The 17,961-nt window shown below is 40.9% G+C and overlaps 2 protein-coding genes across 9 annotated transcripts in view; both read right to left on the reverse strand.

The window, feature by feature from the left end:
• Positions 1-1,344: 1,344 nt before the first annotated feature.
• LOC129765970 (craniofacial development protein 2-like) lies at positions 1,345-3,328 on the reverse strand. Its single transcript, XM_055766428.1, has 2 exons — positions 2,804-3,328; positions 1,345-1,533 (listed from the first exon to the last, which is right to left on the reverse strand). Exons 1-2 carry the CDS (start codon positions 3,326-3,328, stop codon positions 1,345-1,347), a joined length of 714 nt encoding a protein of 237 aa, XP_055622403.1.
• Positions 3,329-3,779: 451 nt separating this feature from the next.
• Positions 3,780-17,961, reverse strand: part of LOC129764991 (oxidative stress-induced growth inhibitor 2-like) — a 132,584-nt gene continuing 118,402 nt past the window's right edge. For all 8 annotated transcript variants that reach the window (XM_055764714.1, XM_055764713.1, XM_055764717.1 and 5 more), the window contains 2 exons: positions 14,363-15,090; positions 3,780-6,574 (listed from right to left, as the gene is read on the reverse strand). In XM_055764714.1, coding sequence (XP_055620689.1) covers positions 5,434-6,574; positions 14,363-15,090 — 1,869 coding nt within the window. In that variant the 3' untranslated portion in view covers positions 3,780-5,433. The remainder of the gene's footprint in view (positions 6,575-14,362; positions 15,091-17,961) is intronic.

The raw sequence follows: 17,961 nt of genomic DNA on the forward strand, positions 1-17,961 counted from the left end.
AAATGCACACTATAAAATGTCCCATTGTAGTTATGCAATTGTGTGGACAACCACAAAATTCAACTGAGCTGAAGAGCTGTTCCAAATGAGCAGCTCTCTTGTATGAGCTGAACGGCTCTGAGCCGCTCACCATGATGAGCTGATTTGCCCATCTCTAATTGCCGGGCGAAAATGAAATGGTTCCGCTTATGGGTGGCGGTCAGTTTCGGCTTCCCTTGAAGTTTCTTCCACATGTGTTTGTGACTCATTCAAGATGCGCGCAATATGCCTCTTCGTTACTGGAACAACCGATTCTGCTTTAATGTATGAGCAGGACATGGTTTCCTGGTTGCTTCGTGTCTTATTCGACCTTTAAGGCGCATAGTAACTTTGGTGTTCCCATTTGTTGGTCGTTACATCCCATATTTCTGGCACTATTTAAAGAAATTCCATACCACTTTCTCAGATAGACCAATTTTTGTTACGATCGAGCGATTAGAAAACTTTTGTTCACTGAATATCTTTATTATTTTCCGTCCCTCTTCCGTCAATAGAATACATTTCGCCATTCCTTTAAATTCTACGTAAATCACTAATTTGACCAACTTCTTACGTTGCACATCTGATATTTATCTTGTAAATTGAACATTCCCAGGTATTTTTCAAAAAACACAGATAATAGCTTGGTGATTATGCGAAAACTCGATTTTTATGCCCTGCTGCTAAACGTATGTCTCGGGAAAAAACGACGTTTGAATGTTTATATCCACCGATGCCGGCGTGTGTGTGTGTGTGATTGTGACGTCCTTTCAATAAAATTGACTTAAATATACTATCACTACAGCAAATAAGTATCCCGATAAAAAGAACATTCCTAGTTGTTTTGTAAGTGTTTAAAGTTTTTTTTTTTCGAGGGCGGCTAAACGAATGTCTATCACTGTAGCATCTCTTTAAATATGGACAATAAATGTTTGCAAGATCACTAATCGATATAAACCAGGACAGCTGCGCTCCTCGTCGTCTCGTACCAGCGATACAATTTTTTTCTCTATACTCAAAATACGGTACAAATTGATAAAAAGAAAATCAAAAATGGTCGATAAAACGATACTGTCCCGTTTAAAAAGGTACGTTTGGTCGGCCAATCAAGCAACTTATGTAGTGACGAGATCCACAGGTAAATTTTCAGTTTCATTCCAACGAAAACGGTGAACACTTCTAGATGGCTAACTCTACGAGGAAATCAACATGCGAATCGCTTGTTTAATATACCAACGACTGTGGATATCGTGCTTAGTGTCAACACATTTTTGTATTGAAGGGTCACTTGGGCGAGCTGTGGCGCATTCTGGTATTATAGTGGAATTACCAGACTTTATGTTCGGGATCCTGGCCGTCCAGATCCCAGATCCTTCGATAGCTCAGTTCGTACAGCGGGGGACTGTATCCGTAGGTCACTGGTTTAAATCCGGTTTGAAGGACCAAAATGTTGGGTGACTGGCCCACATCGACAGCCCACAAATGCGCCGAAAGAAGTTCTTCCGATGTATACCGCTGTATAGTTGATGGAATGTGTCCAGGAGAAGACACATGAGACGCCGTAAAATTGCTGTCGGATCTGCAGTTTCGAAGCAAGAAAAAGAGTGTCCAAGCGAAGCCTTTCTACTTTTTCTGGTGAACTGAGGCTCGATAGCGGAAGTTTTCCAGTTGAACACGTATATTTATTTATTTTGGCTTAACGTCTTTACAACATGGCCTGATTCACAATTTTTCTCCAATTAACTCGGTGCGTGGCTATCTCCCTCCAATTCCGCGGGCACCCCGTGCTCACCATGTTGTGCTCGTTGTGCTCCTCGTCGGCTCGTACCAGCCGGATTCCCGATCAACACCATTTTTGCAGGATAGTTGTCCGACGTTCTTGCAACATGTCCTACCCAGCGTATTCTTCCAGCTTTTATCACTTTCTGGATACTGGGTTCGCCGGTGAGTCGCGTGTGCTCGTGGTTCATCCTTCGCCTCCATACGCCGTCCTCCTGTACACCGCCGAAGATAGTTCTTAACACCTGCCGTTCAAAGACTCCGAGTGCTCGCAGGTCCTCTTCGAGTATTGTCCACGTCTCGTGTCCGTAGAGGACAACCGGTCTTATGAGCGTTTTGTACAGGGAACATTTCGCACGACTGCTAAGTCTGTTTGACCTTAGGAGATTGTGGAGATTATAGTAGGTACGACTTCCATTGATGATGCGTTTCCGGATCTCGCGGCTGGTATCATTGTCAGACGTTACAATTGAACCAAGGTAGACAAATTGGTCCACTACCTCGAATTCATCGCCGTCGATCGTTACACTACTACCTAATCGGGATCCGAAAGCCAGCATGTATTTGGTTTTAGACGCATTGATTTTTAGTCCAATTCTCTCTGCTTCGTGCTTAAGTCTGGTGTAATGTTCAGCTACCGTCTCAAATGTTCTGCCGACAACGTCTACGTCATCAGCGAAGCATATGAATTGGCTGGATCTATTGAAAATCGTACCACGCAAGTTAAACGCCGCTCGTCTCATAACACTCTCTAGCGCGATGTTGAACAGTAGGCAAGAGAGATCATCACCTTGTCGAAGCCCCCTGCAGGACTCAAATGAATCAGATAATCCACCCGAAATTCGCACACAGCACTGTATTCCATCTATCGTAGCCTTAATCAGTCTTGTCAGCTTCACGGGGAAGCCGTTTTCGTCCATGATTCTCCATTGATTTTTTCGTGTTATTGAATTATATGCGGTTTCAAAGTCGATGAATAGATGGTGCGTGGGGACTCTGTACTCACGGCATTTCTGGAGAATCTGCCGTAAGGTGAAGATTTGGTCAGTAGTAGACTGACCTTCGATGAAGCCGGCCTGATAACCTCCCACGAAATGTTAGCGCCTCGATAGGTTCTGACGTCAGTTATGTTCGAGAAATGTCGACCGTCTATCAGAACATGGTTGATCTGAGATTCTGTTTGATTTGGTGACCTCCAGGTATATTGGTGGACGAATTTGTGTTGGAAGAAGGTACTGCGTACGGCCATATTCTTAGAGGTGGCGAAATCGATGAGTCTTAGGCCGTTTTCATTTGTTAACGGGTGTGCACTGTACATAACAATTACAGGTTTGAACTCCTGCTCTTTACCGATCTGGGCATTGAAATCTCCGATGATGATCTTGATGTCATGTTTTGGGCAGCGTTCGTATTCGCGTTCCAGCTGCGCGTAGAATTCGCCTTTGTCATCATCGGGACTTGCAAGGTGAGGGCTGTGCACGTTAATGATGCTGATGTTGAAGAATCGGCCCTTAATCCTCAATCTGTACATTCTTGGGTTAATTGGCCACCAACCAATCACTCGCTTCTGCATATTGCCCAACACGATGAAAGCTGTACCTAGCTCGTGAGTGTTGCCGCAGCTCTGGTAGATGGTATGACCATCGCGAAATGTTCGTACTGTAGATCCTCTCCAACACACTTCCTGCAGCGCTACGATGTCAAACTTGCGGTTTTTCAATATTTCGGAAAGCACACGAGTGCTATCGATGAAATTGAGAGATCGACAATTCCACGTCCCGAGTTTCCAATCGTTAGTCCGTTTTCGTCGCCTGGGTCTGTGTTGATTAGTCCAGTTCAAATCTTCTTGTGTATCGTTCGTTGCTTGGTGTTTTTAGTGATGCGGCTTGCAAGGCCTGCGACCCCACTATCTCGCAGCAGGACCATCGTGATGTTGAACACGTACAGTTATGGAATGTTTCGGATGGGAACAGAACTCGCACTCAACAGTTGATCTTAATATATTTCAGAACAAAACATAACAACTGCAAATCCTGTATCAAAAGTTAACCTCATACGATTAAATTTACATATTGTGGAAAATACTATTGAACAGTAGAATACAAAAAAGTTTTTTCTTCTATTGCAAAACGACAAATTGAACCTGTTACAATCGACTTGAAGTCTACCCTGTTCTACTGTTTGTTACCTCGACATTATTTTCTTGCAAAATTTTATCAATTAACCGACATCAACAAATGCGAAAAGTCGCTTTGTGCTACCTTCTAATGCTCTTTTTCATCGATTTCTTTGGATAATTTATTCAATTCCCAAGAGCTGCTTCCGAAATAACATCTACAATTCCAGTTTACAGAAAAAAATGCCTATCACTAAAAACTATATTTACATGACACGTTTGAAATGTATACGTGGTGAGCTCAAAAGTTTGCTTCACCCGAGCCTGCAAACTTTTGTTCTTTGTTAATCGACAAGTTTGGTGATACGAAAAATTCACAGTTAGAGAAAATTTTAAGAATTTTGATACTCATGTCCCATTGTGGTCACTTTTCTTTTTCTCATATCGTTCTGTCTTAGACCTAACTATCTCAATATACGTATCAGTCTCTATTCGGGTTTAATATTTTTAACAACATTTGCATTAATAATATTCCAACAAGACTCGCTGCAACGCAGCGAATCTGTGTTCCCGATCAGTACTTGAAAAAGGGGTTTAAAGCCATTCAACAATATCGTCCATAACAACGATCATCAGTTTTTTTTTGTGGGTGCAGAATGTGACGTTGTTATTGGCTTGGTTTGGCTCGGGGCGAGGGAATGGTTATGATGGCCTCTAGTATGACTCCGGCACAAAGCCAGCAGCTGCAATAAGGCATCAATGGATGGATTTAGAAGTAAATAATACTTCGCTATTCTACTTCTTGTAAAGTATAAAATAGGCTATGGCAATGGCGGCGGGGTTCGATGCTTCCAAACTTTGGGCTCATCAGAAATAGCAGAGGGCTATGTATTCGTGAGCCACGATGCCACGATGCCACGATGGTTCTGTGGATCTTTTTTTTTCAATAAACTTGAATCGCATTTGGAGCATTGAAACAACTGTTAGAGATGGGAATGTTTACGCGCAAGTAAAACTAAAAAATAGGATAACGTTCACAGAGCACCAATCGAATTAATGGATTCAACGCATGCAAGTGTATGAAAGCAACATCAATGTGTGGGGGTAAATTAGTGTGATAACTTTAATACAACTTAAATATGTACGAATAAATAAATATTTCAATGTTATAAATACATATGAATAAAATATTCTTGAGAAACAGGTCGATACGCTGGCGTTATCGATGCGTAACGCTACTACTGATGGTGTCTCGAATGATGCACGACGACTAGTGCGCCACCACTGTGTGAACCAAATAAACAGCTCTGTGTAACGTCACATAACACAACATTTTCGTCTTCCACCTTCTATGCGCGTCTAGACATGAGAAAAAGTACTCTCAACAAAATTGCTAAGGCTCATTTACCTTTCTGTATACAAAAATGATTGGATATCACTCCAATTACACACGATCTTTGTACGTCCCAAAGTTGCGTGTTTCAAACAAAGAAAATTCGCACAGCTTCCTCTGCACTACATCAATCATTTTCAGTGAGCTTGTGCAGCGCCGAAGTTATGGTGAGGGCTCCTCCCGGAATAAATCGAACGAAATTATCGCCCACCAGTGGTCCCATTGCATACAATCCTCTGTGAGGGGATCGTTGCACCGCATTAGTATACTTATCTACGTCGATTGGATTGCTTTTACAATCAATTGGTTTGGTTGGATCTTCCCCTAAACCTAAACCCGCGCCATTCGCATGGTCACCAACGATCGCAGCCGTTGGTAGGGTACACTCACACTTTTTACCGAGTATGCTATGATGATGGTTGCAGTTTGCATTCCGCCTTGAGTCGATCGCTCCGCCGGTTCCCGGCTGTTGATAGTGCTTATAGCGACTCCGTTCGCACACATTCAAGTGGCGACATTTGGCGCAAATATTTTTTAACCAGAAAAATTTGCGTCCAAAACGTGATGCCAACAGTTGTTCGGTAAACGACCAGAAAGTAGAAGGCTGAACAGGTTGATTTTCATCAACACGTGACTCGGTCATTGTCATTTGCTCCTTAGCAAATGGAACTTGAACGTTATGATGCTGTGCGGAATCCTTGGTTAGACCAGCCGCGAATCGAAGATCCGGTCGGGATCCGATCAGAATAGCACAAAATGACACTTCAATCTCACGTCGCTCGCCGCTTTTCAGATGCTGCACAATAACTCGATGAGAGTCACTCGATCCATGGTAGGCAGACTGCGAGAGGTCTGCAATTGTGTGTTCCGGCAATGCGGTGTACAGATCGTACTTTCGGCTCGAATCTTTCATCATTCGATGCACCTCGTGATACTCGGGATAAACGTTTCCCGGCAATATTTTGTCCAGCCCAGCCGTTCGGTTGCGGTACACGTGGATAACGGGGATTCCCGACGATCGGCATATTGTAACGGCGTCAGCGGCGCTTAGTCCCGCGCCCACAATAAGTACTGGTTTCAGCTGTGATCGCGTCTCGTCATCGTACTTCTCCAGCGCACGTTCCAGGTGTGGCAGTTCGTATTTCACCCAGGGCATCTCGAGACCCTCGCCCTTGACGCCGAGCCGGTTGGCCAGGTCAGAGGCACCGTTCGCCATCACCAAGTTCCGACACACCACCGTGAATTGCTTGTTCGTGATGCGATTGAATCTGGAATGGCAATAGAGAAATAGTTGTTAATAATAGTTACTTGTGTAAAAAGATGAATAACTTTGAGTTGAAAATGGCCGCGACATGATTCATGAACCATATGTCAGCCATTTGTCAGAGAAATCACCGATGATACTCTTCTATCAAAAATCATTTTTAGTCATTTTCCAAATTCTCATTCATACCTACATCTTCCTCCAATATTTCAGACAAATTTAGCCCTAAAGTCTCTTAAACTGAGTTACGAATATTATTCGTTTGTTTTAAAACCCTGCGTGAAATATAGTTCTTTACATCACAGTTTACATCCACTTGAAATCTGTTCGCCGCGTATCGGGCGAAAATGTGTCCAGGTTTGGAGGATAGCGAGCCGTAAACGACAATAAAATGGAAGCATGGTGTCTGACGATCTTCATAAAACAAAGTAGAAATAAATTAGTATAACAAGAGTGGAAGGAGCGGCTTGGGACTAATTTTGGATGGAAAACAGATGCAATATAGATGCTCTTCATTTGAGATAGCTAACAGTAGGGGAAATCAGGGTAAAACCAACACCACTTGATTCTTCTAGTTAGAAGCGATTTTTACGAAGTTTCTGATCATCCCACAGCTGCGTTTCGAGCAACCCCACAGCTGCGGAAGTCGCTTTGCTGTCAAAAAAAAACAACAAAGCAGAACTGGTCAGCAAACAGGAGTTAGTCCGTGTAAAATTTCGCTAGTAGAATTGAAGTGTTTTAGTCGGAAAATTTTGGATAATTCGATACTTCTGTGAGACTAATTCATCTTAGATGATTATTCAGTGTATTTTGTGAGACGGTAGGTGGTTTGGTTGCTTAGCAATACTCGGAAACTTTGTTTTGAAATTTCGAGTCCATTTAGGGTAACACCGACATCTTCAGTCAGGGTAAAATCAACACTTGGTTTGTGTTCCGCTGACAGGAAAATTGCGTCCTTACTTTTTGTAGATGGCTCGTATCTATATTTGGAAGACAAAACAACAGAACTGGACTGATAGAACAGCCGAAACCAATGTTGAGCAGGGCATGTCAATACAAAACCTGCGGAGCTTCAACGCTCATCGGCACATCTCCAGTGGATGCTCATCTAAGTTGGGATCAACATTCTCGTTTTTACTCCGGACCAGGAGCAGGAATTTGTCCATCACCTGTTTGATCTTGAGAATCGTCTGGCTTTTGAATTGGCCAGAAAAAAACAACAACAACATCCTTTCAATACGAAAAACATAAGTGCTGGGTGGGATTTCTTGACCAGAATCCGAACATTCGTTTCGCAAACTCAAGACTGCATCAGCGGCGGAAGCTGTGGGGTTCAATAAGCCATCAGTGAATAGCTTTTTCTTGCAGTTGTAATACATGAATTTGTTTACTTTTTATCATTATAAATCTGAGCAATCCAAATACATATAAATTACAACTATCCATCTTCGTCCCTCTTAAAGTGACCACATATAATATAGATGGCCTCTAGTTCTTCTAGTTTCCCTACAGATGACAATTTTACCCGGACAGGGAGCCGATCTCACCCGCACTATCATTTATTTGACCTAAAATCAATTTTCGTATTCCATCAAAATTCAAATTCTGCTCAATAAATGATCAACAGATACTGTATGTATGGTTCATAAATAGTTAAAGATAGGTTCTGTCATGATTTAAAGTCGAAAAAACATGGGAGGTCTTGAAAATATGTGGAAATTCTAAGGGTGTCGGTTTTACCACGATTTCCCCAAAATTTATTTTGAATCCAAAGTGTGGAGGATGACAGGCCAAATTTTTCGTGTATCACGAGGGGATTGAAATCAAGGGTCCAAACCAATGAGATACATATAATAGAGTTTGTTTTTATCAGATGACAATTATACCGTGGATTATTTCGATTATTCATGTGGTAAAAAGGTCAAGAGAGCAGTCGTATGCTTATTTCTCGAAAGCAGTAACATTTTCGGATAAATTTTGATTAATTGGCGATTATTGTCTTACAATATACACACCGACACTGAGAGCCTTCGAAACATCAATTTCATAACGGTAAAATAATGAAACTTCTTTTGTTTCTATGAACGTGGGGGAGTGAAAATGGCACATGGAAATATCACTTTTATCCGTCTCTTTCGACGTGATTTCACAAATATTCACTTCACGCTATCACATTAGCCTCATATTCAGCGGGAGCTCCACAAAAATGTACATTTTTAATTGATAATTTACTACCTGAAAATAGCATTTTTACATGGATGCGGTGGGCAATCAAAGATAAACACAACGACTGACGTCACTATTTGCGAAATACTTATGGCAGCGCATGCTGTGTCGCTCGAAACTCGACCATTTTCATTACCATTTTTCCAGGACATTGGGTCCAAACGAAGTAAGATAACCTTTGATGTAGTATATCATACTTACATATGAGGGGCTTAGAATGAAAGGGGTGCGGGAGGCGATCTGACGTAGTGGTAACATCCATGCCTCTCACGCTAAAGGTCACGAGTTCAATTCTCACTCCCGAAATTCTTCCAAAAAATGGAAATAAAAGTGACGAACCAGCCAAATGAATTGAAAATCACTATAATACAGATAAAAAAAAATAAAATAAAATGAAAGGGGTGTAAGTGATTTGATCGATTTCTCTACATCGACTTTCTCTTTTGGTCATAACTGCAAATACATTCCTAGCTGTATTTGACAATGCAGAAGATAGGTCAGAACCTTATCTATCGGATTCTATAGCAAACTCAAATTGGAACGTTTTTGCAGTTGAGTTATAAACTGAACAAAAAGTTGATGAAGAGAAATCGATCATGTCGCTTACACCCCTTGCATTCTAAGCCCCTCATATATTTTCGTATCGGTACCCAGTTCAAAACAAGAACAACACAATATAGATTTCACAGTACTGAAGAGGAAGATAAACCTTAGACCTTTTAAATATTTAAAATATTTTTTTTATTATGGGTTTCAAATCTTTGGAATCCTTGCGCTATTGGCGATCTAACGCAAAACGTAAACGATCGGTGAGACATCTGGATTTTGTTTTTGAACTAAGAAAATGATGCTAATGTAACCTAAAACTCAAAAACAAATCACGTATATTTTACTTCCGGGCTTTCCAAGGTAGTTCTCACATGCAGGAATCGTGGATTTTTCTACTTGTGTTTGATTGTGCTCTCGAATTTTCTTCTTTAATTCAACCATTGTCAACATTTTTATAGTTTTCACTACTGAAAGAGGTAAATAAATAACATGTTATATATAAAATTGCACAGAATTAAATTTCTTACAAACTCATCGCAATCAAATAATCTTTTATGATTATAACATTGTAATTTATGGAAAGAACTACAAACCTTCCATAAGCTCACATGGCAAAATTTAAAACCATCATCACTTTCACCGCAGCGCCGCCTAGGTGTAGATTTGTACGTTAGATCGCCAATAAGAATGTTTCAGTCTCATTGAAAACCTAAGTCGTCCATTATCAGAGTGTTACTACATGACCTCAAGTGAATTCGCTATGATTAGATTTGGTAGTTCACTTCGTTTTGCATAACACGAAGCGGAGGAGAGTATCAATAGAAGATAGGATTCTCACGTATTTCGTTTCCGAGATAAAATTCTCTGCCTCGGTAACTAATACCGTTTGTTGAGTGGAGCAGTCCAATAAAAACCATCGGCTTACAAAGTTCAATTTCATTCGCTAAGAATAAAAAATATAGTTTACCAAGAGATACTGATCGATTTTCCCGGCGTATCGCGACGTGGCGTTTGTTATAACGACGAGACCTATCTCACCCTGGATGGCAACGACTGGCAGGGCATTTCGTATTTTACTTCTCCTACGAAGGAAGTGGGCTCCGAAGTGAAGTTTATTTCACACACCAAGTTCCTCAATAAGTGCTCCCGTGGCCGAGTGGTTAGCGTCAAACCTAACATGCCGGGGGTTCGGGTTCGATTCCCGTTCTGGTCGGGGAAATTTTTCTTCAAAGAAATTTCCTCTGACTTGCACTGTGGTCACGCGTATTCTAGAGCTTGCCACTCAGAATGCATTCAAGGCGTGTTATTTGGCATAGAAATCTCCACTAAGTACTAATGAAAATGACGCAAGTAATGCTACGTTGAGACGGCGGAGTTCCTCTAGGAACGTTAGTGCCATATAAGAAGAAGAAGAAGTTCCTCAAGAAGGTGCTGCTGTGGCTGACAATCAGCGAGAAGGGGATGTCAAAGCCGCTATTACTTAGCTTCGGACTGGCCGGGAACGGGGAAATGTATAGTACGAAGTACCTGCCGGAAGTTGCGTCGTTCATCAAGAAATACCATAAGGGCGAAGGTTTGCTCATCTTATGAGGAATTCTCTTTTCAGTAGTAAATTTTTAATCCTATGATTTTAATAAAACCTTCTTAATGGCCATTCCGACTAGACTGTTCCTTTCAACAGCGAAAAAAATTACCAGTGCATTGAGTCTGATCACAACGTTACTCATAGGTGGCCTTTTGTTTTGCAAATACCATGCGCTAGATCTACATCATGTAGTACAGTGCATCAGAAGTACAGATAACACATAAATATCAAATCATAATATAGGAGAAGGGACCGTGCACTTGATCCAATATTTGAGTCGTCCAATACTCCAGTGGCTGTAATCAGCTCATAAATTGGTTTCACAGCATTATAATGACTCACCATCGAGTTTGCGACAATTTTTTAACAACGCTCAGGAACATTTCTCAGCTGAAACTGAAAAAGCGAGTGAATAGATTAAACAGTTCTAAAAATGTCTCACACTGTAGATTCTTAGCAATGTTGTCCTCACAAGTTATCTATAAACCCTATGGATACGGATTTTTTGTTTTGCTTCCTCAACAAAACCTGAACTTCTTCATTTGACTTGACAAGGTAAGAGCGGTCGATAGCCTGCTAACGGGACATCATGAAAACTAAACCCTGACCTTCCAATTGTTGAAGGATGTCGTTATTCAAGTCTGCAGCTTTTCCCACCCAAAACGAAAAACAAAACTAGGAGGTAGTTATATCTGTGATATAACCGCAAGGTTAACCTAGGACTACCATTGGCTTTTACGTTCGACACTCAAATCTGCAAGACAAGCTTACTTAATCCTCCGTACATCTGAGATACCTAGTTAACTGCACAAATGTCTTCGAATTCATATTTTATACTTGGGTGCATTCACAAGCAAACGATGTATGTCCGTTCATAACGGCAGCAAAAGGGAAACGGGCAGATTGGCCAGCCGACGCATCATGCACCAACCCCAAACCAATGCCCCCTTTACGCCCAAATCCTAAGGGATGTGATGAAGCCACACGCCGAGTGGGAGATGTCCCTGAAATGGCAGTTCATGCAGGATATCGATACGAAGTACACCACCAAGACCGTCGAAAATTGGTTCCAAGATGAAAAACAGGAAGTGGGTTGTATCTGTGGTATAACCGCAAGGGTGACGTAGGACTATCGTTGATTTAGTGATCATTTGTTTTTAGTTGCATCTGAATCAATTCTGAATGAATGAATAAATGAATATTTGGGGGACTTCGAAAACGAGAGCGTTACGTTGAAGGCACAATATTCAGCAAAAGAAGCAATCACACGAAAGTTGTATGATACATAATGCATTGCTTGTATTGTGATATGATTTGTATTTCATTTCCAATAGACAAAATATCTGTTGCATCGAATCAGTCTACATAATTTTTGCGTTCGCTCATCCTTTCTCACAACACTCATTTCTCGTTTGAGAAGTTGTTGAGTAAACATCGTTTGCCAGTGCGCGTAGAGCGGAAATTCCTTCTTAAGATTCATTGCACCTCTAATAAATTGCCGAATGTTTTTCGATGCTGATGCTCTCTTGGTCGCATTCTCTTCTCCTCCTGATGGATCGGCTTTTCTGCGCTCCCTCACAGTTCCATACGAACTGAATGCGTTTCAGGTCAGGTCAGGCCAGGTAATGAATCCCTCGATCCCTCGCCGTCCAGCTCGTTCAGCTCGTTCAGTAACGATATTGTCTTGACGGTGTCCTCACAGAGTATCGCTTAAGTATGGTTTTTTTTTCTTGATTGAATCAAGAGAAGGTGTGGTTTACGATGGCGTTTTGGAAGGCAGACTAGAGGCGAATGAACTCTCTGAGTTTGAAACATTCAGCGACTCAGCAAAAATCTATTGAAATTTATATGATTTTCGCGATGCGAAACATTTTCCATTGCGCGTGCATACAATATTGGACACGGAAATATCCTACTGATGGGGAAGAATAATCTTCAGATGCTCTCCTGCTAATTGCCTTTGACGATGACGATAACATCTTTCCTGATTCTCCTCGATACTCGAAACCCACCAGTGGTTAATGTTAACTCGATAACCACCTGTTCATTGCACTTGATTGAAAAATCACAAAACCAAATGTATTTGGTTGCAGTGTTATATGGATAGAAAATATTAAAATAAACTCTTTCGCATGAATGTATTTTTCAATTCCAAGGGGAATTGGTAGATTATTTTTCAGCAACGATGGCATCTTTCCGGAATCTTCTCGGTGCTGGATGGCAACCAAACGAAAAAAGTTCGGCGCGTGTATGTGTGTGTGTGTGTGGTGGCACCTCCGATGTCTCAAGTGGAACCGTTTGTGGCATCACTCTCCTCCTGATGAATTCCCTTCTGGCCTAAGGTGCACAAACAGGCTCTTGGTGACACTATTCATCAGCGCTTTCATGATAAACGAAGTTAGCTTCACCACAACAGCGACAACATGCTCCAATCGCTGTTCAATTAGAACTGAGTGGATTTCCGACAACATGCTCCAATCGCTGTTCAATTATAATTGAGTGGATTTCCGAGCGGCGCTCGCTTATATTCCGATTGGTGATTTCAATGGCCTGTTTTGAAAGCCATTTTAAGGCTATTGAAACAAGTTTTTGGATGAAAAAGTAACAAGTACATAACGCTTAGACATTTTATTTTTCGAATGAAGTGTTTACTTTATCATTTCGTTCGGTTGTTTAGGAGCTATTAACGCTCAAAATCTCGGTCTCCGGCGTAACGCTTTCGTTTTCGAAACTTTGATTTTACACCTCGGTATAGAAATGAAAGACGTAGTCCTACCTCAAAACAGTCAACATCATGAAGTGGCCAGCGCAGTCACCGGATCTGAACCCTGTGGAGAACCTATGGGAGATCGTGAAAAGGTCGGTGTACACGGAGAAGTCGAAGAATCAGCTGCAACTGTGGAATAAGATCCAAGCTTGTTGGTACGTCATCATGTACCAGAAGCTGGTGGAATCCATGCCGAACCGGGTGCGTGGAGTGATGCGTAACAAAGGTTACACGACCAAGTACTAACCCTAGAAGTTTCTATCGGTATGAATTTTCTTGTTTTTATTTTTTTACCATGAATTTTAAAATCGGTCTTAATTTTTGTCGCGTCGTTTTAGTTGTTAAGTATGCTTAAACACACATTTTTTGATGAATGACTATTTTTCTAACTACAAATGTTATAAATTTCATCGAACAGTGCAAATAAATTATTATAAATGGATTGAAGCACTGGATTGGATTATTTTTTCTCAAAGTTTTGTCACTTTCTTTTTTTTTTGCTTGAACAGTGATCTTAATGTTTTGTCCGACATTGTATACCTGAACAAAATTAATTTCCATAAAAAAAACGACCAAAAATTGAACAAAACCCGCGGATACTTTTTAAATGACCCAATATTTGAATGACTAATATTTAAGGTAACTCAGAAAAACGATACACTCACCCTGACACAATCCACCGTCCACTTCGCAGCTTTTCGGGCACACTTCCACCTACGCTAGACACATCCAGTGGCACCACAGTGGTCACGATAACGTCATTCATAAAATATTTGGCAAGATTCATCTCTTGCACGTAGCTCTCGTAGTACTTTGCGACACGCGAAATCAGTGCTCTCGTTTCAACCTCCTTCGAGAGCTGTCTTTTCAGCGATAGGATCCTTCTGGGGGGGTAAAGCTTTACGTTGATCCTGCCGTTGCGCTCATCGTACACAACACTGCTCTGCTGCTGGCGGATGTTGTTTTGATTTTCTGTCAGTGTGTTTCGGAAGTGACACCTACTGCACATTAAGGACACTTTTTGATGCTGCTGCGACTGCTGTCGATATAGTTCGCCACATTTGGCGCACGGTTCGGTTATATCACGACTAGAATTTACATTACTGCTATCGATAAGAATCTTCCTACTTCGATTATTGCTAGCACCATTGAACTGGTTCTGTTTGAGGATTTTAACACCATCTACCGGTGGCTGGTATTGAATATTGCTTTGTATTGATCCATCGATGATCAGCTCGGCTGGTTCAATCGTTGGTGGATGAGACTTTTCCCAATCGGCGAAGGGTAGCCCTGGCAGAGACATCCACGCCGCAAGAGATAGTGTGCGTAGGCTCGGATCCATACGATGCCACGATCCACCGGGAGGTCCTCGACCCAGTACGAGGTGATCGATCTACAAGATAGAAAGCAGAGTAGAAGTGTGGGCGAATTACCACATGAATTAATTGAAACACCATTTCCCATTGTTTCCCATAACACACCCACTCCAGAAAGCGCGCGCTCCGCAACGTGATACAAATTTCCACATGAATTGTACCCAGCAGATGTGTTCCTAGAAGCTAGTGTACATTGCGTCATTCTGGAAAATTTATCTACTGGGATTTTGCTTGCAATGTCGCAACGCCTGGATGCCTAATCGAATGTGAACTAATAAATGAACAGGGTAATGGTGAGTGCTTTGTTTAATTACTGCATATGACACACATGCGACGGGAGTTTACACTTCACTTCGCCTGAATGTGCTGAGGAAATTCTCTGCCGGAGTGCATTTTACCGTTGGAGCAAAAAATAATATGAACAACAGAGGGCTTTTCTGAAAATTGCTAACGCTGATAGCCATTAGGGTGTGTTACGATGGGGTGCACAATCTATTAAAGCTACACTATATTTATCAAGCTAACATTAAAGAGAGCTATAAATGTCCGAAGTAATCAAAAGTTTATATATTTTATATTTTGCTGGAAGAGAGCTTCTATGTTAGGGGTGTGTTGGAATTTATTGATGATGATGTTATGAATTACAAAGGCTTTCTTAGACTCTCGGACTTTCTCAGTCCAATCGCTCCAGGCCTTTAAGGCCTAATTGGGAAAACTAAACTAAACACCCGGTTTTAAAAAAGGCTATTTAGAAAGCCTCTGCCATCTAGTCGCTAGTAAGATCACTGATAAATTGTGAATGACTAATTGGTGACGATCAATTAATCTTTTTAAATTCGAGCACTGTTTCAGAGTTAAAAGTGACGTCAAAGTGCAGTGCAATTCAAGCCGGCTGCGAAGAAGATATGAGAGTTCTTAGTTCTTCGGAGGAAAATAGAAGGCGAACATTTGTTTCACAGCGATTGCTGTCAACACCGCCATTCTGACACATGCCCGATTCGGATCGAATTTTTTGTTGTCGTTTTGAGTGTTCTTGGGGGCATTGGAGTTTTACTAAGAGGTACTGGAAATCTATTTTCAAGAAGTTTAGTGTCGCTCAAGACAGCGGGCAATCAACAGTACAATTCTGAGCGTTAGTTTGAAGATCTGCTCAAATTGGCTTTGTATTGTTTCGCGAGACGTTCGCCCCTCTCACTCAGTGAAAGCATTCATTCATCGGTCCTTATCAGTGCTACTAGATGTTTGTACCAAAGAGTTTCACTCTTGAATTTCTAGAATCTTTGTTTATCGTAGGTTATGATTTCGTAGTCCTACGATAACACCGCAATCGTGTCTTGAACACCACCCTTCTGTATTTATGGATGTCGTGGATGTCATGCTGTGGAATAACAAGAAAGAAAACACGAACAGAACAGAACGAGAAGGTAAAATTGGCACTAGGGTATATGATGCAAACTTTCAGTCCCTTTCTATATTCACACCATCGAACATCTCTTGTTTGTGTCGTCACAAGAGCTTCATTTCTCCTCGAGTTGCCACTAGTACAGATTTATCTGGAAAGGTACAGATTTTTTCCGATTTGTTTTTTGTACATATTCTGCACGTCACAGATTTCAGTTTGCAAAAGTACAGATAGGTACAGATTTTCTGAAGTGATCAATAAATAGCACACGGATTTGGTGAAACTGGTGAGGCAGATATTTGATTTCGAAAATTGAATTCGGCTTATGCAATGTAAAATCCCAGGAACATTCCTAATAATCTAATAAGCATCAAAGCAGTAATGAAAGCGTTTTCAGGTTTTCATGATGGAGAATGAAAACCGTACCTTGAAAATGAAATTGCTCTGTAAAGAAAAAGATTAAATGACATAACCTCTGTTGCTTTTTGGAATATATTCCACGATGCTACATGAATAGCTGAAAGATTTTTATCTAACAATCCTCACTAATATCTGCGAGGAATTCTACTGAATTTTCATTTCAAAAACGGCATGTTGTTGGGATGGAAGCAGATAAAAACTATCAGAACAATGGATGGTGATTGCAGATATTTTTAAAGGATATTTGTAGCATTTTTTTTCATGGAGCTGATCAAGCAAATGACAAAAATATTAATGATTCGACGCTCAAAGCTGCTATTTCTAACCATCTCACTATGTCTCACTCCTCGGCATATGTCGATCAATTTATTTCTGAATATAAGAAGAATAAAGTTCGAGATCGCCTTAGCAACGACACAATTAACGCAATTTTCAGATCAAAAGATTCGTTGTGCATGGTATGTCGAACGCTTTGTTGGTGCTTGTTAGTTTGCGTTTTACGAACGATGTCTAGAGATGCGATTCCACTGAGACGATACTAAATAACATGTAGCATGATATATGATACAAGCATGCAAGTATTGCCATGGTTGTTGTTTCCATGCGGTGCTAATGATAGATTGATGTAGTTATGTAGGAAGAATTATGATGCTGATGCAACAAAAAAATCGCTTGTAGCCGAGTGTGTGTCAAATGTGAAAAATCACTCCCGACATTCTTCCAAAATGAAAGATTAAAAGTGACGAACCAGCCAAATTCGTTGAAAGTCACTATAATACAGAAATAAAAAAGATTATTGGAGGTTGTGTCCAAGACAAGACCGCATTGTTGACGTAGAACTACGCTGTTATTTATTCAAGTCGCTTGTTTATAATTTCGGATATTATTTTATAATGCAGCGAATACGCACAAAAATATCCATACATTGATGGCTTGAAGCATCTAAATATACACACCCTTATCTCCGTTTTACGTTCTTCTCAACATAAATTCTTTCTGTTTATATAACCGCTCTCGATTAGCTTAGCTGTCATCCTTGGTGGAGATAGTTTTGCTACTGTCATGC

Source organism: Toxorhynchites rutilus, chromosome 2 (genome assembly GCF_029784135.1).
Source record: "Toxorhynchites rutilus septentrionalis strain SRP chromosome 2, ASM2978413v1, whole genome shotgun sequence".
In the NCBI taxonomy this organism is placed as follows: domain Eukaryota; kingdom Metazoa; phylum Arthropoda; class Insecta; order Diptera; family Culicidae; genus Toxorhynchites; species Toxorhynchites rutilus.

Bases quoted from the DNA above. Each gene is read 5' to 3' on its own strand.
- LOC129765970 (XM_055766428.1), bottom strand. From the start codon at position 3,328: ATGTACAGATTGAGGATTAAGGGCCGATTCTTCAACATCAGCATCATT. The intron at 1,534-2,803 runs GTGAGTACAGAG...TCAACTATACAG, and splicing joins GCAGATTCTCCAGAAATGCC to CGGTATACATCGGAAGAACT.